The sequence below is a fragment of the Pholis gunnellus genome, assembly GCF_910591455.1.
Source record: "Pholis gunnellus genome assembly, chromosome: 12".
Taxonomy (NCBI): domain Eukaryota; kingdom Metazoa; phylum Chordata; class Actinopteri; order Perciformes; family Pholidae; genus Pholis; species Pholis gunnellus.
The window spans coordinates 14,292,658-14,320,608 of record NC_136539.1 but is presented as its reverse complement, the minus strand read 5'-3'; the positions used below and the strand labels follow the sequence as shown (position 1 = coordinate 14,320,608).

General features: G+C 41.8%; 3 protein-coding genes across 3 annotated transcripts; 1 reads left to right on the top strand and 2 right to left on the bottom strand.

Moving 5' to 3' along the window:
* The first annotated feature begins 573 nt into the window (after positions 1-573).
* On the top strand, positions 574-5,861 carry galnt5 (polypeptide N-acetylgalactosaminyltransferase 5). The gene is made up of 10 exons (XM_079170557.1): positions 574-2,006; positions 2,098-2,264; positions 2,695-2,814; positions 3,063-3,198; positions 3,296-3,415; positions 3,490-3,607; positions 3,703-4,032; positions 4,210-4,290; positions 4,647-4,799; positions 4,989-5,861. The coding sequence occupies exons 1-10, from the start codon at positions 985-987 to the stop codon at positions 5,127-5,129; spliced, it is 2,388 nt and encodes a 795-aa protein (XP_079026683.1). The 5' UTR covers positions 574-984; the 3' UTR covers positions 5,130-5,861.
* A 3,025-nt stretch (positions 5,862-8,886) lies between these two features.
* Positions 8,887-12,384, bottom strand: cytip (cytohesin 1 interacting protein). The gene is made up of 8 exons (XM_079170355.1): positions 11,884-12,384; positions 11,620-11,669; positions 11,405-11,459; positions 11,151-11,253; positions 10,836-10,929; positions 10,626-10,692; positions 10,379-10,445; positions 8,887-10,146 (listed from the first exon to the last, which is right to left on the bottom strand). The coding sequence occupies exons 1-8, from the start codon at positions 12,049-12,051 to the stop codon at positions 9,668-9,670; spliced, it is 1,083 nt and encodes a 360-aa protein (XP_079026481.1). The 5' UTR covers positions 12,052-12,384; the 3' UTR covers positions 8,887-9,667.
* A 3,971-nt stretch (positions 12,385-16,355) lies between these two features.
* Positions 16,356-19,429, bottom strand: acvr1c (activin A receptor type 1C). The gene is made up of 7 exons (XM_079169700.1): positions 19,231-19,429; positions 18,877-19,107; positions 18,619-18,786; positions 18,240-18,396; positions 17,690-17,814; positions 17,246-17,376; positions 16,356-16,594 (listed from the first exon to the last, which is right to left on the bottom strand). The coding sequence occupies exons 1-7, from the start codon at positions 19,298-19,300 to the stop codon at positions 16,469-16,471; spliced, it is 1,008 nt and encodes a 335-aa protein (XP_079025826.1). The 5' UTR covers positions 19,301-19,429; the 3' UTR covers positions 16,356-16,468.
* Positions 19,430-27,951: the final 8,522 nt, after the last annotated feature.

Here is a 27,951-nt window from a genome sequence, read left to right as displayed (position 1 = left end):
TGATATCAGGCAAATGTGCATGTGAAGTCCTGGAGAATTATGGAGAGTTTGCATGGCAGACTCAATCTCTTCATGAGGACAGCATGTGACTTGGTCAGACACTGCAGAACAAATAAATCTATAGTGGCCCCGAGAGAAAACACAAGACAAGACAACACATGGGCAGCAAAATGAGGAAATGCAACATAAATAGACTGCAAGTAGTAAAACATGGCTGGTACATTTGTATTGCCATGTTTTAGAGTCATTATTGAAGTCTGCTTACCCTGAAGTAGTTTTGGAAAATGAGAAAAAACATATTTTTGTTTCCTTTTTTCTTGGTGGGACAACAAGCATAACCCAGTCGTGTTTCTCACTTTCTCCCACAAATTGTTTCCGTCTGCACGTCGAACACTTTATTTTGAAGGCCATAAACGCCACACTTCCTGTGCCGTTGTAGCTAGCTCTGGCTAGCTTGCTGTTAGCTCCGTGCAGGAGGCCGACACTTCCCTGCCAGTTTGTCCAATCAGAGTTTACTGACAGAGTGGAAGTTGGTCGCTACGTCCTCATACAAAAAAAAAGAAAAAAAGAAAACCTGTGTCAGTCAAAGTTGTGGCGTGGAGCGATTCAGCGACGAAACCGACCACTTTAGCGAAGTTTATGTTAGTGACGAAGACTTTTGGCGAAGTTTTGCGATACAAATGCGTTCATGTTCCGCGGCGGTTGGAGGTGACCTGAGCGGTACGGTATGCTAAAATAACATTACATCGTACCTTTGTGTTGGGTTATGGGTGTCAGACGCTGCTGTATTCCTGACTGGCAACACCGACTACAGCTGCCGCTCCGTGGAGTATTTCTAGCATGCCACGCAGGCAGATAACTTCCCCAAAGAAAAGAAAACTTTGCCTACAACTTAGAAGTGAACCACACAGTATGATACTTTGACATTTTGTATTTCACGTGGAAGTCTTCTACTTTTTTTTTTTTTTTTTTTTTACACCGAGAATGATTAAGATTATGAGATACATGAGGGGGAGTGGGAGGGTCCTCGCCTTTGTGTTTATCGCCTCTGTCGTTTGGCTGCTGCTGGACATGGTGGCACTTCGCATGTCGATGAACGACGAGAGCAGTCAGCTGCTGAAGGAGCGAGTGATCCGAGAGAGGGAGGTCTCCAAACAGCAGTCCCGGGCCACACAGCAGGTGAGACGGGGGTTCAAACAGCCAGTTCAGAGGGAGGACTTAGGTGTTACACGTGCTGTGAAGGGACCACTCGGTCCAAGCAACAAACTAGCTCAAGTGTACAGACAGGGAGGCCAGAAACAGGAGAAAAACTCCCTTCATCACCGAGGAGATCATCTTCCCAAGACTGACAACCCCAAATATGTTGCTTTGGAACATAAAGGAGGAGCCCCTGTAGACAAGGTCACACCAAAGCAGGATCCTGCAAAGAAGAAAGCGGTGAACTTGGAACCGTATGGGATGAAAGTAGGTAGAGTAAAAGATGGCTCTATTAAAGTGGCGGTACCTGAGGTACTGCCTGGTGTTCAGGAAAACAAACCTGCTCCACTACAAACCTCTGACAAATTGGAAAAAGGCAAGAATGAAGCGAAAGTCAAGACTGGAACAGAAGTGGGTGTGCTTGAGGCCGGGAAGGCACGCCCTGTTAACACAACGAAATCTCCAAAGATGGGTGTAAAAGGAAAGGATGTAGTCGGTAAAACGGAGGAGAAACACGACCCGAAGGCAGCGAAGGAAACCCCGAAACCTACAATCGAGCTCCGAGCAGGAGACTCCAAAAATAAGTCTCTCGCTGCTGTCAGAAAGCCAGGTGTCCACAAAGTGCTCTCTCTGGATCTGACCGACGCTCCCAGAGATGCCAACGCGGTGGGCCAGTACGGTCAGGCGGCACTCGCCGCCAGCAACGAAGATGTCGAGGTGAGGAAGAGGTGGGACGAAGGCCACTTCAACGTCTTCCTGAGCGACAAGATCCCCGTGGACCGGGCCGTCCCAGACACCAGGCCTGACATGTGAGTCTTCATCTGCACCATTTTTACCTCTCAAAGGTGTTTCGACCGCCAAGCTGAATTGTTGTTGTTGTGTTTGTTTGTCTTTCCCCAGGTGTGCACATCATCTGGTCCACGATGACTTGCCGTCCACCAGTGTGATTTTCTGTTTCGTGGATGAGGTGTGGTCGACGCTCCTCCGCTCTGTGCACAGTGTGCTCAACAGATCTCCTCCGCACCTCCTCAAAGAGATCATCCTGGTGGATGATTTCAGCACCAAAGGTAACGGAGACCCGAACGCTTCGCGTTACTTTCAATAAGTCTTCACGGGCTGACAACATGTGACAACTATAGCAGCTAAAGCACCAGAAAACACAGCCAATGACAACTCTAGGCTTTCATTAGAGGTAGGACTGTAGGTCTTAATTGCTTTATTATATGTTTAGTTTTTCTCTGGATTTACTTTGGGTCAAGTCTCTTTTAACCCCAGAGCCTAGTCGAAACTGGACTTTTTTTTTTTTTAAAGTCAATACCAATATTTGAGAGTTAAAATACATAAATACACCACTTTCCTATTTTTCGAGACATTTCACAGTTGATGATAAACCACGAGTGCTCTCTGGAGGACAAACTAACGATGTTCCTACAGCACATATCAGTGTGTGACGTATGCGAGCGTTGTAAAATCACGTGTAATCTTTTCTCCTGGCAGACTATCTCAAACAGCAGCTCGACACGTACATGTCCAAGTTTCCCAAAGTGAAAATCGTTCGTCTGAAGGAGCGGCAGGGCCTGATCCGGGCCAGGCTGGCTGGAGCTGCTGTAGCCAAAGGTGCTCAAAACAATCTTTAATGTATGGTTTTCATATTTACTATTATTCCATATTCACATATTGAACAATAGTCTTGTAACACATACCTGGAACATGAGAGCAAGTCCCTCTGAGTTGCACATTATTGTTCAGCACATTCCCACTTATGTATATTGTTTGCTTACTTAAGCAAACAGCTGCCTCTCGAGGTCTGCACTGTTAGAATGCACATGGGGTTGTTTGTTCAACGACAGCTTGATTCTGTACAGGCGAGGTTCTCACCTTCCTCGACTCCCACGTCGAATGCAACGTGGGCTGGCTGGAGCCGCTGCTGGAGAGAGTCTATCTGGACCGCAAGAAGGTGCCCTGCCCGGTGATCGAAGTCGTCAGTGATAAGGACATGAGGTGACTCCGCGCAGCCGTTACGCGTCACGCGATCGTGTTATCTCAGGCGATGTGGAAGGAGATGTCATGTGTCGCCGTGTCTCTTTCCTCTTTACAGTTACATGCTGGTTGACAACTTCCAAAGAGGTGTTTTCAAATGGCCTTTGGTTTTTGGCTGGAGTGCCTTACCAGAGGAGTTCATTAAGAAGAACAACATGACCGTCTCCGATCCCATCAGGTACCCAAACAGTTTGTCATATTCATAATCGGATTGTTATTTCTGCTGCATGTTTATTTATTCCTATCTTGCAGATGTCCCGTTATGGCTGGAGGCCTTTTCTCCATCGACAAAAAATACTTCTACGAGCTCGGTGCTTATGATCCAGGCCTGGACGTGTGGGGTGGGGAGAACATGGAGATTTCGTTTAAGGTATATCGCTCGTCTAATATCGGCCACACTGGCGTTTGTGAACTCCTTCAGAAGTTCTCTCGCATCACTCATCCTCCGCGTTGCCCTTCGGACAGATCTGGATGTGCGGCGGGGAGATCGAGATCATCCCCTGCTCTCGGGTGGGACACATCTTCCGGGGAGAGAATCCGTACAAGTTCCCCAAAGACAGGCAGAAGACGGTGGAGCGTAACCTGGCGAGGGTGGCGGAGGTCTGGCTGGATGAGTACAAGGACCTTTTCTACGGCCACGGCTACCAGCACCTGCTGAATAAGAAGACGGTGAACATCGGCAACCTCACCGAGCAGATTGAGCTGAGGAAGAGGCTCGAGTGCAAGAGCTTCAAGTGGTACCTGGATAACGTGTATCCAGATATGAAGGCTCCCTTAGTCAAAGCTGAGGGCCTGGTATGTAGTTAAACATAATGTTGTTTAGGTTTCCCTAAAACATCTCTTGCTTTCCCGCCATTAAGCTATTGCTGTGACCCATTGACGCGCGTGACTCTAAATGTGTAAACGCGTGTTTGCGGTGCTGTTGTTTCACTTCCTTAAAGTTGTTTTTTCTCATCTCATTTATCCTCGTAGGTCTTTAATCGTGGCTTAAGAAAATGCCTCACTCTGCAGAAGGGCTCTCTGTCGTTTGTCAAGTGTGACCTCAGCAGTCCGGTAGGTGTCTTCACTGCAAAAAAATAAAATAGCAAAATGTTTATTGTTTCAGATGAAAACATTTAGATATTGTGCAATTTTGGCCTCGTGACTGTGGCACGACTTATGGCGGGCGCATGAGAAAAGTATCCAGCAACGAACGTAGATCAGGTCCAAGGCCGGACCCAAGCCACGATAAACAAGGGTGGAGTCCGAGAGGAGAGCGGGCCTTTCTAAATGTGGTCTTTTTAGATTCAGAGCAGCCACTGAGCCATCCTTCAAAATATTCCAGTTTTATAATGGAGCATAATTACATCCTGTCACTCTTTTTTTTCTCTCTCTCTCTCTCTCTCTCTCTCTCTCTCTCTTTTATTCAGAGTCAGCACTTTAATTACACCTGGATGAGACACGTTCGCCAGCATGATCTATGTGTCGCTCCCCACGGCAAGGGCAGCGGCTTTACTTTACAATTATGTGACAATGCCAAGCCTGAACATCGCTGGTTCCACAAATTATCCAACTCCGCTCTGGTAGGTTGACTTTGGGTGTGCCGTTAGTTTTGTCTGCTGTCTTTGCGTCTCTCTACACACTTGTCTTTCTCTTTGTAGTTCAAACAACGGGACTGTTGCCGTCAGTCGGAAATTGGTGTCGTAGAGTCAAAGTTTAGAGGCTTAAAGCGCTTGCCCGTTAATCATGTTTCCTGTTTTGTCTTTGTGAAGGCGGAGCACCTCATCGCAGAGTTTGTGTCCAACCACATGTGCCTGGAGGCGGGGCCTCAGGGCGACGCTCTTCACCTGAATCCATGTGAAACCAGGAACGCCTTCCAAAAGTGGCAGTTCACACACTACCACACTCTGTGACGAGACTGAACTGTGTCAAACGTGCACTACAGAGACCTTCGGGGGGGGCCTCACATTACAGCGCGGTCTGTGGTCCAGACTCAACACACGACTGTCCAGAGGAGGTGGGACGCGCTGTAGTGGCAGTAACGTGTGTGTGTGTGTGTGTGTGTGTGTGTGTGTGGTGCAAAGCAGAGGGTGTGGGGATGTGCAATGTTACTAATTTCCTTTTGATTATATCGCCATGGACTGATGTTGAGGTTTTAAACACTTGTACCAGAGGAAAGAGAGCTTCTTGTCTCTGTTTAGGAAGATGTGGACCGGAGTTTGCTAAAGGGATTCGGGTGAATGTCTACAGAAGAACACTCCATTATGAGCACACCATATCATCACACTGCCAAAGATTACACAGTGACTCTTAGATTTGAGATGAAAAAAGTGTTGTTGTTTTTTTTCTTTTTGTGTTTGCTCTGCGGGGGACTGATTAATGAGTTTATTTGTCTCATGTAGAATGTATTAGTATTAAAACACATCACATGTTTCCTGTGAGACATCATCTTTTCTAGATGTCATTTACTTTTATGTTTGATGAGGCACATGGTTGAAACAGCTGCTTCTATGGTTTTAAGCATTATTTAGGTGTAGGTTTTTTTTTTTTATTATTTTAACTGTCCCTTATGTATATATTTCTTCTTGTCACTAGAGGGAAGTGTTGTTCAAAACATGCAATAAACCTGTGCTGTGATGTCATGATTATGTGACCCGTTATCAAACCCCTTCACCACGCACTGATAGACATGGATTTGATTAAGAAACTCAAAATAAAATGATGGAGATAAGCATTTAATAGCATGTATCACTTTATTATGTTTTTATCCAGCAGCCTTTAGTACATGTAAGTATGTATGTTTAGGTAATCACTCGAACACTCTTACCCTAATATAGAGGTTAAGATACTAAACAACGCAGCGCTAATACCAAACATCTTTTTAGTTATTAGGATTATTAATCCCTGAGCTTCTTATTAATGTAATCTGCTGCTCAAATACCTGTCTTACATAACAAGATGTTTTCATCCTAAAACCATCAAATGAAAACGTAAAGTACATCTTAGACATGAGATGGTTGTTAGCATCAGATACTACACAGCAGATATAAATAGCGCTGATCCTCTGGATTTTCAATACAAGTAGATTTTAGAACAAATAAATATGTAAACTGTGCCACATGGCATAGATGTGCAGTCAGTTTTGTTATGGATCACGTTCAGCAGTTTTCATTTTTCTTAAAAACCATCATCTTATAAATTCACGACCATGTACTCAAACTCCTCTATCTTCTGGCGGGTGTTGCCTCTGCGGATCTTGCGGTAGGACAAGGTGTCGTATTTGGAGGCCGAGAGGTGGTTGAAGGATTTCTTCGGCAGAGGCAGAGTGGAACAGCCTGAACTGGAGTTCTGATGAAACCCCACAGGGACATCGAAGTCCTGGTCCTGCTCTGGCTCCACCTGAAGCTGCCTGTCACCTGACATCTGGAGTTGAGCACTAGGATTCTGCTCTGGGACGTCCGCCTCCCCGCTCAGCCTCGTATAACGCTCCCCATTGGTTTCATACAAGGGTTCAAGTTTTGGGGTCACTTCTCCTTTTTCAACTAGTAGATTCGCTGAAACGAAGAGGAAAGGAGAATCGGTTTTGCATTCTGTAAACAAAAAAACCTCCCTTTCAAACAGTCTATTTTACGACACAATAATGTTACATTCCTCTTACCTTTTTCTGCTGATATGTTTTGCTGTGTTTGCATGTCTGTAATTGCGCAGTTTAGAGATTCTCCACAGGTGCTCGCTGACTTCTCTGGAGTTGGATTAGACTCTGCTCCTGGTTCTGCAGGATCTGACTGATCCATAGGTACAGTTTTTGGTTTCTGGAGCTCTTCTTGTTGCTTCTCTTCTTGCTCAGTCAGAATGACCTGCTCAGTCACTTCCGTCTCCAACTCTGCGATTTCTTCGTCCATAATGGATTCTTCCTCCGTATCATCCGCCACGCTGTTGACAAGACGCTCGCAGTCGACGGCACCAAAACCACAAGATGTGTTTGCTTTTGTTTCCTGATGAGCTCGGTCCTCCTCACTGTAGAACACGGAGTCATCTCCCTCCTCCATTGACCACACGTCTCTTTCTTCAGGATCCTCCAGGGTCTGGAGGGCCTCAAGAGTGATCCCTCCAATGATCTCCAGTACCTGGGATGGGAGTGCGTCTTTTTCTTCTGTGAGCCCCGGGGCCTTTGGAGGCATTGTGCTTGTCTCCGTCTCCATCTGACTGTTCATCTTTCCTCTATTGAAAATAGTCAGCGCTTCAATGCTCTTAGCTGTTTTTTTTGCTTTCTATTTCTCAAATAAAAATGTGAGCACTCCACCGTTTCAAGCATGTTACCAGAAGTACTTCTTATCCCGCTTTGTCAAAGAGTGAAAAAAGGAATCCATCCAGCATTTCAGTTTTGCAGCGCAAGGTCAAGCTCTCTAGTGTGCTCTCTAGTGCTAGTACCATGTAAGTCTGTGTGCATGCTGAACCACCGAAGAACAGGGGTTTCGTTGTGGCCCCAACAAAGACTCTTTGTGGCTCTGGCATCTGCATATTGAAGTGATTGTACTCATTCTTCGGTAATCTCTGTTGGGTGACCACCTTCATTCTGTAACTGTTTGAGTCTGGATTAACATTCTCCTATAAGTTTTCTTTACAGTGTTTCCCCGTTTGAACCCACAGTGTTTTTTGGCACACGTGCTGAAGCTAAGCCCCGTTTTAAGTGCGTGTAAATACCATTGCGTCTTAAGCAAGGCACCTGAAATGCTGACATAACAGTATGTTCAAACACATAACATCAGCACTGGTCGAGGTACAAAAAGGTAAAAGATTAGAGAAAGCTCAAAGTACAGATTTGTGGGTTTTCATCTCCCTCTAATCATGTCACAACCCTCAGATTTATCTTGTAACCATTCGGAGGGGTTCGACCACTACGTCAGGAAACCTACCTAACTGTGTATAAGTAGCTAAATATAGATCCAACAAGCTAGAGTAAAAAGCTGCTTACATGCACAATGTTATAGATGATAATCCGTCATGGGAGATATTTTACTGCAGAACAACTACTTTTAGTCTTTGTGCGTAAGGATGTGAATACTTCCTCCACACTGTCTGCATGCAAGAGGCATTTCCATTCAACCATTTCATGTTCTGCTTCACAACACAAAGCAAGTGAAAAAGAAGTGGTGATTTTCTAAATGACTTTTCTCCTGGTTTTGCAGCTTTCAAAATAAACGGTGTCATCTTTCTTGTGAATGGTTATCATCAAGTGCAGGAAAACTCTGTTTAATTTAACATAATGTGATAATGCCCCTTTGTGTGTGTGTGTGTGTGTGTGTGTGTGTGTGTGTGTGTGTGTGTGTGTGTGTGTGTGTGTGTGTGTGTGTGTGTGTGTGTGTGTGTGTGTGTGTGTGTGTGTGTGTGTGTGTGTGTGTGTGTCTCTCTCTCTCTCTCTCTCTCGCTAGCAGCAACAGGAAACCAAAGAAGTGAGACTTTTTACAGGAAATGTGTGAGGTTTGTATTCTCAAGTGTTTAGCTTAATTTCTTACATGCATTCCCAAGAATAATAATAGTTTGTGTGTATGAGTAAAAGATGTGTAATACCAGCATCATCATCAAGTTACATCTTTCCTTTTGAACGTGTAACTTCAGAATGAGTGTGCATTATTATATCTGGTATATGAAGGAAAACACTGGTGGGTTTGTAAGACTTCAAGTTTATTTTTTTGCATACATACTTTCTTGATTTGATATGAAAATATAAAGCATGACATTCTGTAAAAAAGTTGTATTTTCTTGCCACTGACAGTGAAACTTGCACATTTAATTACATTCAGTTTCAGTGTTTCTGAACGAACACTGACAGTTGTACGCAGCCTAAAATAATGTTGGAAATGAAAACTGTTAAGTAGCACCCCGTGTGCCCACATCCTGTTTTGAGCTGAGCAGATATCTATACTGAGAGCTTTGGTTTTGGTTTTCAGCACCTGAACGTGACAGAAGAAGAAGACTTTTCTATCTGACCTAAAGAATGAATTGTTGTCATGTGTTTTAGGTCACAAGCTCATTTGGAAATCCAAGGTGCTACATGAATACAGCTACTAGTTCAGACAATTCAGATTAATGCAGTTTTGTATTCAAGCTAGTATGACACATCATCTCATCTATATACATTGTATGTACATATATACTGAAACAAAAGAATATTTCCATAATGCTTTTGTGCGACCACAAGTCTAAGCCAAGCACTTTTAAGGCTCAGAACCTTCTTGAGTAAACTTTGACATTGACAAATGCCAAGCCCCAAAATGTCTGTCATCTCCGTGTTCCCATGAAGGCAAAAACAGATATATTTTAAAGGTTTAACCCAAACTTAAGAGTGGGGAAACACTTCATCACAGTGCATATTTGCATATCTGCAACCAGAGCATGAGAAACCATGTTTGATATCAAAGTAGACACATCGGAGCATGTGACCAACAAGTCACTGAGTGTTTGTTCCCATCTCCTCCTCTTCAACGGATCGCTGGAGTCCAGGAATTAACTTCAGGATGTGTTTGCGAACACTGGCTCTCCTGCTTTTACGGGGCAGGGTACCAAACAAGGAGGACATCCTTGTTTCCTCCCAGGACGGAGAGAGGGAGCTGCTGCTTCCGGCCAAACTGGAGCTGCTGCAGCGGCTGATGGATTGGTGATGTCGGCTGGAGCTCGATGAAAACCTGCTGGAGCTGTCATGTGAGGGGAAGTCTCTGGAGAAGAAGCAGCTGTCGTCTGTGGTGCTGGCTGCGCTGCATGGGCTGGGAGAGCACAGATCCCCAAACACGCTGGCCTGGTCACTGTCATCCGTCATCGTGCTCCTGTAACTACTGTCACTGGAAAAACGCCGGCCACAGCGGACTGTCGGGGAGCTCAGAATCGCTGAGGGGTCCACTGAGAGGTGGAGGCTGCTGTTGTTCAAGTTACCTGAAAGCATAACAAAGTCCCTGTGAGAGAAAGCTACAGATGACGAGAAGTGTGCAACAGGAAGTTCGTCGGAATCATCTGTGTTCGTTTGTCAGGGGAACTCCTTTATCTAATTTATCTGGAGTTTACACACTTGAATTCACACCATGCGTTTGTATCGCTTTAGAAAGACGACTTTGGGGGTGAGAAAGGAAGCGCTGTGGTCTGACAGCCGATCAAACCCATATCTCACCTCGCGTTAGACGTTTTTCCTGTAATGTAAGGGCTTGCAGCTCCACCAATTTCTCACGTAGCGATTGCTGTATGGGCAAAAAAACAGAAAACGTCAGGGTTTTACTTCCAGTAAGTTCATTTCTATCAGTTTTGCTCTTTCATTACTGCCATCTGGGTTTACTTGTGTCAGTTGTTTGTAGGCTGCTGTACAACCAAAAAGCTGCAGTGTGTCAACAACAAACATGGGCAGGGTCAAAGAGACACACCTTAAGCAGGTTCATCCTCTTCTCCAGCTCTATCTGCTTCACTATATTCCCACATATGGTCTCCATCCTGGAATCACACAGCAAAACACATAATGACTCACACTTTCAACAGCAAACACTGTAATCATACTGTTTCTATTTCTGTACAGTAGATTTGTTTGTGCTTTGTTGCAAAACCAAATTTTTTTGTCTTTTTTTTGTCTCACTCACTTTAGACTGTTGGTTGATTCTCTTATGAGATCAAGTATGTGCTGATGAGATGATCCTTCAATGCTGACCCCGTTTATGGTGACGATAATATCGCCTGCAAATAAATGAGGATGCAAAAAAAAAAAGGAACTAATCAATTACAAGAAGACAACATGACTTTGCATGGCATATGTGCATCAGAGTGGGTGTGTGTGTAGGCGTTGACATGGGTGGTAAGTGACATAACTGTCAATATGTTCACAGGAAAGGTACAATAAGGGTTTTGTATGTGTGTAAGCCTGTGTAAGGCCTGTATAGAGGGTGTGGGTGGTTCACCTGTGGTCAGGCCAGCATTCTCAGCAGCGCTGTCCTCCTGCACTTTGCGCACAAACGTGCACATCTCCACCGCAGAGCTGTCTTTCAGCTGCAGGCCGTAGGTCTGCAACAAGAGAACATTTGTCAATACTTTTCTGTTAAAAGAACCTCTTAAACATAAATTGAGCATAAAAAATACTCTAGAATCAGAGATTAAAATGCATGACATCGACATTGTAAGCTACTTTATCTCAATGAGTATAAAATTTGATTACCTGAATTTCAAAACCAAATGTTTCATTGTCTTGTTTTTCCAGTACAATCATGGTCCTGTGAAAAGGAGAAATGCAAAACAAGAGAAAATAAATATTTTAGGAACTGCTCTTTATGTAATTAATGCTCCTCTTCGATAAAATAAAAATGCATAATATATATATATATAGATATATATATTTTGTAGTAAGGTTAAAGATGAAACCTGTATATTTACCTTTGTGGGTCAGAGTAATCAACCAGCGAGTTGGAGCGGGTTTGTTTTGGCTGCAAAAGAAGAAATGCAGAGTTCCTCTTTAAAACAATACCATAGCTTCAAGTTTTAAAGCTCTCTGGGAACTTAACAGATTGTTCAACTTGGGAACATGTTGATCCTACGGGGTTAAAGAACTCAAAAGATTACAATTGTATTTGAATTGTAGAAATGTGTGTTTTTACACTTTATATTCCACTTTACATCGCACTTGATTTAGTGCCTCACCTTGCATACTCTGGGCAGAGAACCTGTGTTGTGCCGGTGTCGATCATTGTTTCCCATCATTGAACGTCGGTACCAAAGGGAACATTTCCTCCTCAGGGTATTATCCAGAATGTAATTCTCTTGGCTGTCCTGGCGTGGAAGTCCATTGAAATTCATGGTGGACTGCATGGTAGACTAGTCCTCAAAGCACCATCACGTCCTGCTGCAGCAGCTCTTCAATGATTGTGTGGCCCTGCCCCGCTGTGCAGCTGAGAGCACAATGTGTCAAGCGGAAATCCACGTCATGTGATGGTTGTGGTGGACCTGCATCTGCAGATCACAGGCTCAGCCAATTTCCTGTTCACCTTTGAACCTTTTTTTTGTTTGTTCTTCTTTCTTGAGAATGGACGGTTTGCAGTATTATTCCCCTTCAAACAGTCCCTTTTCCCTTTTTGCAGTCTAAGCAATTCGATTTATGGTCTGTCAGAAATCAGCCATGCATGAGAAACTGCCACCTCACGCCTCCACCGTCACCTGCTTCGAGCCTCTCTCACTCTCAGTTTCTCAATGGGCTTAGCTTCTGCCTGAGCATGAGTCCTGTGTTCTGCCAAGCAGGGTGACTTGTCTTATGAGGACAGACAAAAGGCTGATTTAGCTCAGGGCCGGTGTCACGCTCCCCGAACAGACAGCATGGGTCATTGGGCCGAAGGCATCAGACATGGTCGGTTCAAAAGGGAAATCACACACACAGGCCATCAGCCAGCGGGACAATGGTGGATGGGGCAAAGAAAACTGAGCCACAGTGCACAAACCTTCTTCCACTACCACGCCCATCCTTACAAAGACACACTGTTTAATCTACAGGAAAAGACTATCATCTTTCACCGTGCTCAAAAGCTGCATTTCTTTGGTGACCTGAAAATGAGAGAAAAGGGTCTTTTCGCTTTGAGCCTCAGTACTGTATATATGAACCCAGTTGAAATACTCCTTAACTAGCAGATTGCCTCACAGCAATCCCCTCTGCCCCGCTGACCTGCAGCAGAGCCGTTAGCCAACCGACCACGGGACCGTCTGGAACACAGATATTTCCTTTTCTCCGGGACATTGCAAACTCCCATCTATAGTTAAACCACTAGAAGTACAGAAAAGATGACATGTTGTTCTCTTCTTTGACATCATACACTCTCTTGCTGCTTGATGAAAGCGAGGAGGAAAAACATTAGATATACTATCGTCAATGATTCTGTAATACGGGAGGAAACAGAACATACGTCTTTGCTTGAGTTTTAAAAACTAGATTGAAGTTTTGACGTGTATCTTTTAACAATACTTATATGTCTTATATTGCTGTGTGTTTTGTGTTACAATGCAGTCTTTGTAAATCAAATCAAGTGGTTATCTTCCAATCTTACAGTCTGAAAATGAACTCTTTCTGTATTCACAAATTGTGTTTTTTCTATGTGACAAAATGTGAATTCATCTCAAAATAGCTAAAAAGCTCAAACTAGTTTCATTCTTTGTCCCATAAACCTCCTGTGGGTAACACTGTGTCGCCTCTCTCGTCTTAGGTGACCGGCAGCACAGTAAAATCCGTTAACGCAACTTGCAGCACAATCTTGCGGCGTTGACTCATCTGTGTAGTGCTGATGGCCTCAATGTTACAGTTTTATTTCCTCTGTCTAACGGACACATCATAAGCGAGATACAGGAGTAGAGCGGCAGAACAGAAAGCAGAGATGAGTCGAGTCAGTTTAGGTAAAATTGTGATGGGGAAGATAAAAAAAAAAAAAAAAAGGACCTGATTCAGATGAGTTGCTCCGGGAAATTCTGCCCTACGTGCAGTAATGTGCAACGCTCTGCACAATCAGTGCTTTCAAAATCACAAATGCAATGTGAGACATTTTACACTAAAAAACACATTTCTATTATGAAAGAAAGTGCTGGAAACAGTTCACTCCATGAGAAACAGTTTATTGACCCACTGATATAACTCATTGCTATACAGAACAAATAGTGCAAGAGATACAATGCAATGACACAAAACGGTATTGATCTACACAACAGGATGATTTGAAAGTCAAAAAGCAGGTCTTATTTCATGAAAGCGGTTTCACATGTGATTTTAGCATTTAGCAATTTCATAAACAATATATATAAAAAAAAGACACCAGTCAGAAATTGCACATGGTGGTCACTCCTCTTTGGAATGATTGATATGTCACCTGTCTGATTCTTGGAGAAACAGATATGACACTATAGACAAAATATAAGTTTGGTTCGGCATAGATCCAACATTACCCAGGCAGAGACGGGCGCTTTAATACTGCATTTTCAATATTTCATATCTGTATTCTGCAACACACAAAAGTCGAATGAAAAGCACAAAGATTTACACGGACTGATATTTGTCAAGAGGGCGACAGCGGAGTCTACATTATCAACTAGTAGTCATGACGCCTTCATAACAGAACATTTATATGTGTCGACATTAAGCAGCTACATGGAAGGAAGTATCTCGCCTTAGCAACTAAAAACATGGACGTTAACTGAGGATGAATTGAAAGCCGTGGTGGATGGGAAACAGGTTTTCTTCACAGCACCAGTTTCACAAACACTTGTGTCAGCGGTCTGATTCTTGGAGAAACAAATATGACACTATAGACAGAATATAAGCTTGGTTCAGCAGAGATCCAACATTAGACACAAAACAAATATATATATTACATGTACTTTCAACGGACCCAGGCAGAGACGGACCCTTTAATACTGCATTTTCAATATTTCATATCTGTATTCTGCAAAAACACAAAGTTGAATGATCCCATGATTGAAGTCAACGTATCATTTCGTAAAAAGAAAAACACAAAGACTTACACAAACTGATATTTGTCAAGAGAGCGACAGCTGATTCTATATGATCAACGAGTGGTCATAACAGAACTTCTACATGTGTCGACACTAAGCAGCTACGTGGAAGGAAGTAACTCGCCTGAGCAACTAACAACATGGACGTTAACTGAGGATGAATTGAAAGCCATGGTGGGTGGGAAACAGGTTTCTTTCCACAGTACCAGTTTCACAACCGACAATAACAAATCAGATTCACATCTTTAAACACAGGGTCGCTCACAAACACAGGCACACACAGGCACACCCAGGCACACATGTGGGTGCGTATAAGCACACACAGAATACAGTTGTGCATTTTCCCTATAAGCCTGTTACAAGACTTTACAGGCCTCAGCAGACAGTGATCATGTGTACCCATCACCCAGACTAGGCCCTGCAAGTGAAATATCTTAAACAGATTTAATGATATTTTTTTATAATTTCATTATTGGCTTTATCCAGATCTTCATCACGATCTGCTCTTATCTTGGTCTTCGCTATTATGTAGTACATTGAGAAACCTGCTGTATAACAGCATCATGCATGTCAAATTGGGCGTTTTCTAACATACTGAATGTAGTATTAGATTTCCCAGTTAAAAAATACCAATGAGCCAATGTCAACATACTGAAGTTTGTGCATTCAAATCATAAAGATTTTATGATTTGAACAACATCCTTCCAGTGGGATTAGATATATTTGGGAAATATAAAACGTCACTTTTCACATTCATGAATGAGCTTTGTTGCTAGCATTCACCTGTCAGAGAGCAGCTCTTTTAGGCAACTGAAAGCTTTAAATGTGCAAATTTTATAGCAGGAGCTTAAAGCAATACTTATCTTTGTGTAAAGGACAAGAAAAAAAAGCCTATAGCCACTCTACTGATCGCATGAGACAACTTCATTGATTTAATTCTTACCACCAGTCAGTCAAAATGTTTAAAGTTTGGCCTGAGGGCGGCGCCAGAGGAACGGTCAAGTCTTTAACTAAATCCAAAAAGGTTCACTCTGTCGATTTTAAGATAACTCTTATTAGTTTCCGCTCGGCAGGGGATTATTATCATTCATCCTCTGGGGACCAAGATTTTCTGAACCAAATCTAATCGCGGTCCATTCAATATTTGTTGAGGTATTTGGACCAACAGAACCAGTGGACCGGCAACAAATTATTTACCTACAATTAGTGCTGTAATAACTATTCAAAAGCACTTTCAACACTTTTAAAATTCAGATTATCAGGGACAGTCTGTAAAAGTGTCATTTAAAACCAGTCAGGGTTTCTTTTCCAGTATCCGTGTGATTGTCAGTTAGCACACTAACTACTCAGCAATACTGTGTTTGATACAAGATATGGCACGAAAACATCACAATGTGCAAATTCAAGCTTTGGGCACTTAAATGTCTGAGGTAGCAAAAATAATCTGTCTATACATTAGATTTGACATACATTCTTATGGCTCTTCCTACCAAAAGTGCAGCTGTTCAGTTCATTTCTTCTTCTTTTTTTACTAGGTGTGTGTGTGCAAAGCAGCCACTGACACCCCCTACATAACTTTGGCACCAAAAACAACCTGAAGTTGCTCTCTGAGGGTGAACAGTGTTTTTGTTTCCTGAAGAGGGCAGCCTCGGACCGTTAAGAGTTTCTCCCAGTTTGCTCTCAGTCCGTCGTGTTGCACCAGTGCCAGCACCAGTGCTGATCTGCAGGGCAACACATCCTACTAATCTTTGACATCCTTGATGAAAGACAGCTGAGACACTGTTTTCTTGACCCGCAGAGCAGTGAGTCGAGCAGCAGGGTTGGCATACCAGCACTCTCTCATCAGTTTGCCCATCACACGCAGAGCCTGGTGTATCAACAAGGCGACAGCACTATTTTATAAAAGATATGTTTTCGGCATTTCTGCTTAATTATACAGCGACAGTTGCAGCAAAGGGCTTCGGGCTGGAATTGAACCCCAGCAGCTGCAATAAGGGCTTTTATACACTGTGCGCCCGCTCCATCAGACCAAGGAGCCCAAAGACAGAAAATTGTCTTTATTACATTTATGTTTTTACACAACAGGCAGAAAGGTCAGCTTTTTATTTGGAATAATTGAAATACCAAGACCTTTGGTAAATATCAAAATTAAATTGTAGTTACTAACAATGTACATGTACAATGTACAATCTCATCACAGTTCAAACTGTTTCTGACTGCTTTCAATTCAGTCTGTTTCGTTCAGTTCAGCATAAACTAGGCCGATAAAAGCTCCATTAATAATATTAGTAAAGTTTTTTTTTTTACTTTTGCAGTCTTTCAGTACGCTTTTATCTCAGAAGTAACTGCAAGAAAACGTCTCTGTTGTAATAAATCAGATTTATCCTCTAAGCATATGGCATGTTAAGTCTGTTTTGGTTTTGTATCTGACTTTAGCAGTTTAACAAACACTAGTGATGAGTTAGTATCATAACTATCGTATATATGATCGTACATCAGATGCATCCTTCCGTCTCACCTCACAGCTCTGCCACTGGTTGGGAACGTTGGGTCTGAGTTTCTGCTCACACACTACCTTCCTCATGTCCTCAATGGTTGGATCAGAAGGCACCAGGTCATAGTAAGGCAGCTGGAAATCTTCATGAAGCCCTGTGAAAAAGTACAAAGATGGAGATTTTGTTTATCCTGCTTTTCCTCACCCACATGATGACACACAGTACTGATGGTGTAAATCAATCACAAAAGGAAATGAATCACCTTAAATCGGCTTGCCAAGGACAAATCGACATGGCTGATGTAACAACTGTTATAGTTGCACAATTACAGTTTCATCAGCGGTGTCGTGTATGGAGCTGACTATTAGTGCCCTAGTCCAGTCTTGCTAATGATTTTTCACTTAAATATTTCTATAAATATCGATAGAAAAGTGGGAGTCTATATGTGCGTGTGTCATTTAAAGTACCTCTAACAGAGCACCTTCGGGCCAGTTCCCAGAACACCAGGCCTAGCGAGTAGATATCCGCCCTCTTGAATGACTCAAAGCAGTTCATATTGATTGTCTCATCCAGGATTTCTGGGGCCATGTACCTGCAGAGGACAAAACAATTAAGACTCTCAGAGGACAACAGTGACATCACTCACTGGTGATTCATGGAAATAGTTTGACAAATAGATAATGAATCTTGTGAGCTTTACCGCTAGGAGTCGACAAAGTCTAAAAATGTATATGCTACACATGCAGGGCTTAAGTTTGGTATATATAGACAAATGTGTTTACAGTAACCAATTGTACCATGCTTGTATCAACTCTGTTTGTTTTCTAGCTTGGAGGTTTCATTACTTTTGTCCAGCATTTTTCCCAACAGACCGCCAACAACACATATTATTGGCTGACTGATATCTAAACTCCCTCGTAAATGTAATTAATTAGACCGCGGTTATCAAGTTATTCCAGTTCCATCCTGTTTTTACTTTGTGTGCGTGTAAGTTGTGTGTCGTGAGGTAAATCCAACCTCTTGGTTCCCACTCTGTGGTTGGACGGTATGTCAATGGAGTTGGTGCTGGAGTCGTGTTTCACAGCCAAACCCAAATCTGCGATGACCGCTGTGCCGTTCTTCTTCACCAGGACGTTTTTAGACTTTAGGTCTCTGTGAGCAATGGCAGGTTTCCCTAAAACCAAGAAGGACACAAATAAGGTTTTAGGCCATAATTTCTAATATTTGTTGACGTTTTAGAGACCAAATGAGACTTCAATCAATCAAAAAAGCCTGAATAATCTTTAGTTGCAGGTCTGAATAGAAACACAGGCTGACCCCGTTAACTGGTCATTTTTTTGGTGGTTTTACTGTGCACACAAGTGCCATAGTTAGAATAGATAGAATACAGCCTTACCCTGTGTTCCAATGAGTTCCATGTGGAGATGTGCCAGTCCACTTGCTATGGACAGAGCGAGGACGATCATGCCTTCCAGAGAGACTGTGTACCTGTTCAGGTAGTCATACAGGGAGCCATGCTCATGGTACTCTGACACCAACCAGAGCTGGGTCCACGAGCCATTATCTGCAAGAATACAGTCCCATGTTGGCACATTTGTCTCATAAATAGAATGTGAACTTGATTCTATTTGGTCTGTGTATCTGATTCTGATACCTTTGTTGTCCGCAGCAATGAAGCCCAAGATGTTCTCATGTCTGAGCATGACTGTCTGATAAACCTCTGCTTCACGGAACCACGACCTCTCGTCTCTGGAGGAGAAGATCTTCACCGCCACATCCTCTCCTCGCCACTTTCCCCGCCACACCTCCCCAAACCGACCCTTCCCAATGGTCACCTGCAGGACAATGGTCCGAGCTATTGTCCGCTGGACCAGCAATGGCAGACCTGCAACCCACCAGCAAGACTATCAGCTGATATTGATCATACCATTCCATTTCACTGGCTTCACATTTATCCAAGTCTTGTTGAGTTTAACCCGGAATGAGTCATAATCTAAGTCGCTCTTACCTGATCCAGAGCCTGAGGTGCTCATGTCATAGATCAGATCTTTGAGACATTTGTTGGGTGACATTAGCATCTGGTCATCCAGAGGCTCCTCTGGGTCCTGCTTGCGGGCTCTGCTGTAAACACAGTGGTGGCTCTGCACAACGAACACACTCAGCAGGATCCCCACACACAGGAGGCAGGAGGGCACCAGGATCACCACAGTGAGCTGCAGCCTGCTCCAGCCGGGTCCTTCCAAAGGCCTCTCTGATAACACACACACACACACACACACACACACACACACACACACACACACACATACAACATGATAATGTGGCCAACATTCTAGCATATCATTGCGCCTTGATATCGAACCTTCAGGACAAAGAATCAGTAGAATTCACAATAGTGTTCATCACTGAGCTCCTCATAATTGCTGTACCCTCTGATGGGCATTATTGATTATGTTATGTTATGTACAACAGAGTATGGCCTGAAATCATCATCTCAAGCAAACAAAAGTATTTTTACTGGTGATTGACTAATGCTGAAACACGCTGATGTTCTGCATTTCAGAGAAATGCTTTTCTGACCTTGACACAAACTCAGGAAAATTAAGCCATCACCCTGCTGACAATCTTAAGATTTAGAGAGATGGAAATTGTACATTTGGCAGATGCAAAGTTTTGTCTGCCAACAAATGCATTTTCCAAAGCAACCCAAATTTCATCACTGCGCATAAATGTCATTTATGAAATGTAATGAAGAGATAAAGAGGCTAGAAGCTTTTAAAACAAATTCTCCATAAAGTACAAAAATCTAAATGTATTCTGTCGTCCTTACAAGTGGCTTCTTCATTTGAAATAAGTGACACTGATCAACAACAGGTGCACTTTGAGAATAAATTGTTGGTTTTCCAAAACAAAGTAACCTGGCATCTCTGACCTTCACTTTGTCTGTGGGTGGACGGAGGAGACCTGGATACAAACAAAAATAGCAGAGCTGGTGGGCGCTGGGATAAAATGAGATTTAAAGACATGCGGTGAACACCACATTGTAGCATAGTCGTAAAATTAAATTATAGACCTGAGGAAATACAAAGAATAACGTTGGAGGCTACCAACTTGATTTTGCCAACTTTTGATCGTATTTCAACTTCGGGAGTCATTGCAGGAACTAATAACTCTTTCAACATACAGTTTCAACATAAACATATGTTATAAACCTGCATGGTTTAAGAAATCGAAACCTTCAGCCTTCTCATTGTCTCAAATCCCCAAAGCATGAAATGTCCAGGAGTGCCTCAAACATGCAGCATCTGCAGATGGCCCAATGTGCGAAGCAACACGTCGTGAACTAAACCACAGTTTCCTAAGACATCGCTAGCCTTTTACCTAAATACATGTCCTGCCATGTGCCCAACTGTAGCTCAGCAGACACGGTGCAAAACACTTTACTCTCCTCTGGCCAAAAGAGAAAAAGACCTTCTAGAAACTGTTTATTGGTGACTCTGCACGGGTCAAGGAAGAAATCTCAGCAGTCATTTCTACTTTTAAACAGTTTGACACAACAGCTGAACAAATGTTTGGAAATTAGGGAGCACGATGCTAAAGGACAATAAACTAAACCCCAAACCACTAAACAATAGTAATTCTAATACTGACTTCACCGTATAGCTGTCAATGCATTCTACTAACTAGGCCTACATAGACGTCACAGCCAGGGCAACAAATATAGAAAAGTCTTTGTGTGTAGAAAAATAAATAACACACTGGATGAGCTCACATGCAGATTTTTAGCAGAGCAGTGGAACAGATTGATTCTGGTGTCCTCATTCACAGTCAACACCACCACAGCCTGAGGGTGCTGCCCTGGCCCATCTCATCAACAATCTGCAGCACTACACTTTAAATCTCCTGGATCACCTCCACATTGGATTTGGTTCACTGTCTCAGAATTTAACTCAAATTATTTTAGATTAATAAATCAGTGTGTGTGGGGTGGGGGGCACTTTGTTACCCTCCACTTTGTTTATCTTTTCCTTAGGTGTCAGAAATTAAGAACGGACCATGTATTTACCAGGAGCACGTATTGTCAAGAGTTTAAAAATGCAGGAAGAGGAAAAATAGACGGACCTTTCTTTGAATACCAGACTATACAACAGTGTTTCCCTAATACGTTCAATCTGGGTACCCCACCTGAATAGATTTGTTTTACATATTTGTTTTTATTATATATACCATTTTATTATAAACCTTTACAAAACGTCTGTCTGCAAATTGGAGCTAAACATTTAGTCCATTAATTGATTAGTTGATTGACAGATGATTAATCGGCAACAGTTTTGATAATCAATACATCGAAACTAATCAATTGCTTTCAATGCGATTGTTTGCTGGTTTTCGTCATCTTGTATGTTAATAAGATGGTTGAACAAAACAAGACATCTGAAGACCGAACATTGGGACTAGTGGGGACATTTTTCATTATTTTATGATATATTACAGAACATTTGATTAATTAACTGGGAAAATAGAATTAATCAATAAGGAAAATAGTTGGCCATATTGGTGTACTCATGAGTAGTTAAATGAAATGTAAAAATAATGCTCATATATTAGGTGATGATATGATGCATTTAGATTTTCTTAAAGATGCACTCGATATTCTGATATGAACAATGGATAACATCTTTCAGCTTGTTGTTGTGTTAGCTTTGGTTGGCTTAGCTGCTCTCTCAATCCTTTTTCTAACTGCTGCAGGCAGCTGTTTTAAGCAAAAGATAACACTGCACACTACCTGATGCTGTTCACCAAACAGCAAAGAGACAGAGACTAACGAGCGAGCATGGCGGAGCATTTAGCAGCACATGGAAAAATATTTTTCTCCGGAGTTAGTGGAGACCAAAACCATAACAACAAGCGGACAAAACACAACTCCAAATAGACTCCAATGTTGCTCCGTGTATAGTAACCATGTCAACTTCACAAGGGTATAATATGTAAAAAGTGTGTGTTTTTCAGCTTGTTATGAAGTTCTGCCCCTAACTGGACAAAAAAATGATGAATGCAGCTTTAACAAATCTGATTTACTTTCTTTTTTAATTATCCAATTTCCATGGACCTGTACCGCATTGAAATTGCCTCAAACTGATTATGTTACACATAAACCGAAAGAAACATAATACATTAAACATAGAAACAGATAGAACACTATGAACCCAATGCTAAGCGTGACTCTCAGCTCCTACTGTTTATCCGTGAATTGTCTATCGACAGGTATAAGCAATCCCCCTCTGCTTTAACCCCAACTTCCACCCTGCAGACCCATGATATGCTTTTAACTTGCAGTAGGACTATACATGTCTGACAAAGTATTTATTTATTTATAAATCAGTGGAGGGAGGGGGCGGATCACTCACTGGCGTCTCATTGCCTCTGCCAGATTTGTTATGTCACAGGATCTAGTAGGATCAGCATCCACCCCGTCTAGCCGGGGCCAGAATGAGTGGGAAATCCCACACTGATTGGGGTGTTGTTGTTGAATTACTACTGTATCTACTGAGCAATATGACATTGTCTGAGTAACTGTCTGAGGGCATAAATCCATCTTTCCGCTATTATTTTTGTCTCGTTTTTCTTTCCTGTGGTTAAATAATCCTGTTTATTGCTTTTTAATTAGAGTACATTCATTAAATAAATGAACTAAAAGAGAGCCATCCGTTCAAAAGCCTCGGTACCTGGGTGTAGGCGTAGGGTCACATTGTTGCAGAAGTCAGTGAAGCAGCAGTTCCGCTTTGAGACATTTCGGGAGCTGTAGCAGAAGACCTGGCCCTTCACCTCAGAGGGCGACATGCACGACTTGTCCGTCTCCTCCTTCCCGTCAATCAGCATCACAGAGTTCCAGCAGGCTCCATCTGCGGTCGTCTCACAGGTGTGGTTGGCGCAAAGCTGGCACACACACCGCAGACCTGAAACAAATGACATCACTCAAGATGGTTATTTTCTCCACAGACACCAGTTAATTAATTTAATTTGGAAAATCACAGAGTGCCATATAAGTTGTCTTTAACTCAAGCTCCGGTTATGTAAGCAGGTCCATGCTCTTGAATGGCTGGAAGTGGAGGAACCAACGTAATGCCTCTTAGTTTAACACCCAGATAATCTTGTGTTCCTCTTGAAGCTGCTGTCATGCTTTGTTTGATGAGACTGGGAGTGATTGATAAGCAAGCTTGCACTGCCTGCTCACTGGAAATAAAAAAAGAAATAAAATGCAAGAATATCATACAATATTAAATTGAACTATTTTTAATGTATGCATTATTTCAATAAGAAGAAGAAAAATAATGATACAAACAATAATAATGGAAGTAAATGTCTCCATGGTGTCCAATTATAAATCAGATTATTAAGTTGTACAAATGTTTTATCATAAAATGTCACTGTCAAAACAATATTTCATTTTTAAAATGCTGACCATTTGCTAAGTGGACAAAATCATAATCATTTAAAATGTACTAGATTGTAAAAGCTTCTTTTTTTTTTAGCAGAGCTTCTGTATTGGCTTGCATTAGATAGTTCAGGGGTGCCTAATGAAGGGGACCAGCAATATGACAATTGGTGGATGCTGAAATGTATGTCCTGTGTGCAATTAGTGGTTTGCATGCCCATTCAGTCTGGTTGCAAGAAAAACATTCCCCAAAAGGTATTTTGTTTTCGTCAGGAGGATTTGGCTGCTGATACAAAGCATCCTGTGACAGTGTGTCGCCTCTTTACATTTTCTGTATCACCTGTATTTGTCATGTAGCAACAAACGTGAGAAGTGCTCGGATCAAACAATACAGGAAACACAACTGAGACGTAACAAAATAAAGTCTTATGATAAGAAATAGAGCCTCTCCTTAGCTCGTGATCATCCGTGCTGTTTAAGGTTTACAAGGAGGCAAAGTCGAGGATTTTTATCTGATAAAAATCCTATTTATTGTCCAATAAACATTTCACAACATTTGTCTTTTTATGTATTTTCTTTTAGTTTTGAATGAGATCTGGAGATGTTTAGTCCTTGCCTGGTTGCTACACAACTTAGTAAGTAGGAAATGTTGTCAAAGACACATGACTTAAATGAAGAATACAGCTGTGTGTCATCCATGTAGCAGTCATAAAACATGTTTAATACAAGACACATTTTTAAAAAGAGAACAGCATGGGTCCAAGGATTGATCCCTGGCAATGTGTTACTCTCTCTCTCAATAGCTTACCTACCCTGTTTCTTTAATGCGTAGAGAGGAGCACTGAAGGAAAGCAATTATGTTCCACTTTAGTGGTGAGTACAATAAATTGAGAGAATTACGATAAATTCTACTTTGACTTTGAGGCACTCAGCCCTAAATTCCACTTGTACCTTCTGAATATATGTAATTGTTTAAAAATGGTTCGCAAATAAATAGTTAACTGACCTAAAAACAGCTGGCCATTGTAGTTTTTAGCAAATGTTACACATAAAGGAATGAATAGTGCATTCTTGTAGCTTTCTTCAACCGCAGATTAAGAGTGTTGAACTGCACCGAGATGTTGTAGAATTGACTCAAAATAAACAACAGTGCAATATTTGTTGCAATGAAGCATAGAGCTGTGGATTACATTTCAACAGGAGGAATTCATCACCATTTTGGGTCTTTTGATTTGTTGATATTGAGAAAATAGAGGATATACAACCTAATAATCAAATGGTCAAAAGAGCTTTTTAAAGCTCCTCCAGCAGACGTCTTTAACAATATACTTGGGAGTTGCTTGGCAACAAACTTACTCAAGGACAATGATGATTAAAGTTTGAGTGCTGGGGCTCTGTAACTATTTTTTATTAGTCTTTTTTCTTAAAGCAGATGAAAAACTAAGCTTTGATGTGGATGCGTTTAATGGCTTCTTTAATCACGTATGGTGTCAGGGAAGCAATCGTAATTTTTAGAAACAAAATGACGGTGGTGGAGTGATTAGCACTGTCGCTTCACTGCCCGGGTTCAAACCTGCTGTCTGGCCCCTCTGTGTGGAGTTTTCATGTTCTCCCCACGTAAAGTCCAAAGACATGCAGGGTAGGTTAGGTTAGAGCGTGAGTGGTATCTCTATGTGCCAGCCCTGTGATAGCATGGTGACCTGTCCAGGGGGTACCCTGCCTTTGTTTAACGTCACCCCAACCCTGAATAGGATAAGCAGTTACTGAAAATGGATGGATGGATGACTGGTTTTGGGGAAGGGGGTGCCATAAACACCTAACTGTGTTCAGTTTGCAAAACAGAAAATACACGGTGAGAACAGTGAACAGGCCATATATCTTTAGTCACACCTGATCTACTGTAACATTTTCCCCAAATCAGACACCCTAATGTGACTTCATATTGACAATGGATTCAAAAATGTTGAACCGCATAGTTTAACATAATGAACAGACTACACGAAACAAAACAAGCTGTATGAAATCCACCAAAAACCAATACAAGAAAATAAATCAGAAGTCCAACAAAACTGTTCAACAAATTGTTATGGAATTGCTTTGAGCTTTGAGGTGTGACGAATCCAATCTGTTTTGAAATCATTGAGTTGGTAACTGTTAATTCCCAAAGGCGTAAATAACTTGTTTTCTGCATTGTGGACTGGGGTTCTGTAGATGGAGCCGTTATGATGATAACGATTTCATCACCAACATTGTAATCCATCAGTAACTTTGAGGAAACTTCTTGCTATTTCAAATCAAACCTTATGCACATTTCCACACATCCTTGAATATGTGCATGTTTCCTATGATTTTTCTGAGAACTCCGAACAGGTTTGGATATGGCTCTGCAGCTCTTATCAATCTTGGAGGAGATCGGAGTTATTTCCAAGGTCAACAATGGTGATAAAAAGTATTTACTCCTGAACCAAGGATGTGTCTGTCAGTTGTTCTCTAAGATGCTCAATCATTTAGGCATGAGTAGGGATGAGTTATAGAGCTAGACTGCAATAACAACGTATCTTGTGTTCATTTCCAATTGCTAAATATATAGTGCTTAGAGGATTGTACTTGATGTACATCATATAAGTTCAGCAAGAGTTGATTGTAATGAAGGTTACCACGCATTCCGCAAATGAAGCTATTAGAGAGAGAAGGTAAACCATTCTCATGTCCTTCATTTGAAAACAGTATTTATTTATTTTTTTAATTACCTTCATTATGCAGCCTGAGGGCATATTAGAGAAAAAAGAACTTGGCAGTATTAAGGTTGAGATTAATTATTATTTTCATTAATAAGCTGGTCTATTAACTCTCAGAAAAGGATGAAACATGCAGATCACACCAAAGCCCAAGGTGACATTTTCAAATCAACTTTTTCGTCCAAGCAGCATTTCAAAACCCAAAGATCAGTTTACTATCATGTGACAAGAGCAAGCTGCATATTCTCACATTGAAGAGGAACCAGAGAATGTTTGGTATTTTTCTTTACCTCATTTCTTCAACTGTAGAATAAAATGTATTCAAACAGATTGTTATTGTAATATTATAAAACAAACACATGTAATCTTTGATAAACAAGTGTCTCTAGAAAAGCCCATTCAGATCTAAATAAGATGTGCAAATCAAACAATATCCTTCCGTATAAAACTATCACATTTTAAGTTTTGCCCAAAACAATGACAACATCACCTCACCTAACCTTACAGTATAATACAGGCTGGGGGAAAGCAATGAAGAATAAAACTGACAGTATTCCATTGTTTGGTTTAACTGACAAGCTATATATATTTTTTTTGACCAAGCATTTCTAAGACAGCGATTTTGGACAGCACGTGGTCCGTTAACGCCTACTGCCTTACAAGTGACACAACATGGACAAACTGGTAGCCTACAGGAGCTTTGTATTCTTTTTTTCATTTTCTTTTTAAATAAATGTTTTTTTGCACAACAGTAAAAAAAAATGTAATCATCGAATTTACAAAGGTGAGTTTTTAGTATAAAATAATGTTTAAAAGTTTAATCAACTTATATTCATGGTGCATGGTTTGGTGACATTGCACGTAGCTGTCTGTGAATACAATAAAGGCCGATTTCAAAAGTCAACTGAATTAATTATTTATCCTAGTTAGCAAACACTTTAAAGAAGTAGGCAGTTTGATAACTCGCTTAAAACATTAAAACAATGTAATAGACTAAATTAATGCATTCGATTAAGGTAATGCAAACTGAGTGAGTGGGGATCTGTCAGAACAACTGTACCTGCGGTCAGCTGGGCGACGGACAGGAAAATCAACGCCGCTTGAAAGCTCTGCTTCCCGGGACGAATCATGGCAAGAGCAGCATCTGCTCGCTCTCCGACGCACCGACTCTACGGAAAGACGTTATTCATTGCGGCAAAAGTCCGTCGGCCATGCAACCCCGCACAAACGCCTCGCACAGCTGAGGCATGGGAGGAAACTGTCAAACGCAGTGAGAGGTTTGCTCCGCCCCTGTTGACTAGAATGTAAGAGGATTAGCGCTGCAGACCTCAGATAAAGACATGTGAATGAGAGCCAGAGAGAAAGTGTGTTGCACATCCATTTAACTGCTGCAGGTCCAGTGACACACCGCCTCCTGTCTGCATATTGATGACGGAGACAATTCCCGAAGGTGTCAGCTCTCACGTATTCACCAAATGCTTACTGTGGTTGGAGATCCGGGAAGAAGTGTCCAGAGTACACTGAATATGTAAATATAAAAGGCCATCAATGTAAA

Bases quoted from the DNA above. Each gene is read 5' to 3' on its own strand.
- galnt5 (XM_079170557.1), top strand. From the start codon at position 985: ATGATTAAGATTATGAGATACATGAGGGGGAGTGGGAGGGTCCTCGCC. The intron at 2,815-3,062 runs GTGCTCAAAACA...GATTCTGTACAG, and splicing joins TGGAGCTGCTGTAGCCAAAG to GCGAGGTTCTCACCTTCCTC. The intron at 3,416-3,489 runs GTACCCAAACAG...CCTATCTTGCAG, and splicing joins ACCGTCTCCGATCCCATCAG to ATGTCCCGTTATGGCTGGAG.
- acvr1c (XM_079169700.1), bottom strand. From the start codon at position 19,300: ATGCTAATGTCACCCAACAAATGTCTCAAAGATCTGATCTATGACATG. The intron at 17,815-18,239 runs GTTGGATTTACC...TGTCCTCTGCAG, and splicing joins CACAGAGTGGGAACCAAGAG to GTACATGGCCCCAGAAATCC. The intron at 17,377-17,689 runs GTACTTTAAATG...ACTTTTTCACAG, and splicing joins CCGAAGGTGCTCTGTTAGAG to GGCTTCATGAAGATTTCCAG.
- cytip (XM_079170355.1), bottom strand. From the start codon at position 12,051: ATGCAGTCCACCATGAATTTCAATGGACTTCCACGCCAGGACAGCCAA. The intron at 10,693-10,835 runs GTGAGTGAGACA...GTGTGATTCCAG, and splicing joins GAATCAACCAACAGTCTAAA to GATGGAGACCATATGTGGGA. The intron at 10,147-10,378 runs GTGAGATATGGG...TTATGCTTTCAG, and splicing joins GGAAAAACGTCTAACGCGAG to GTAACTTGAACAACAGCAGC.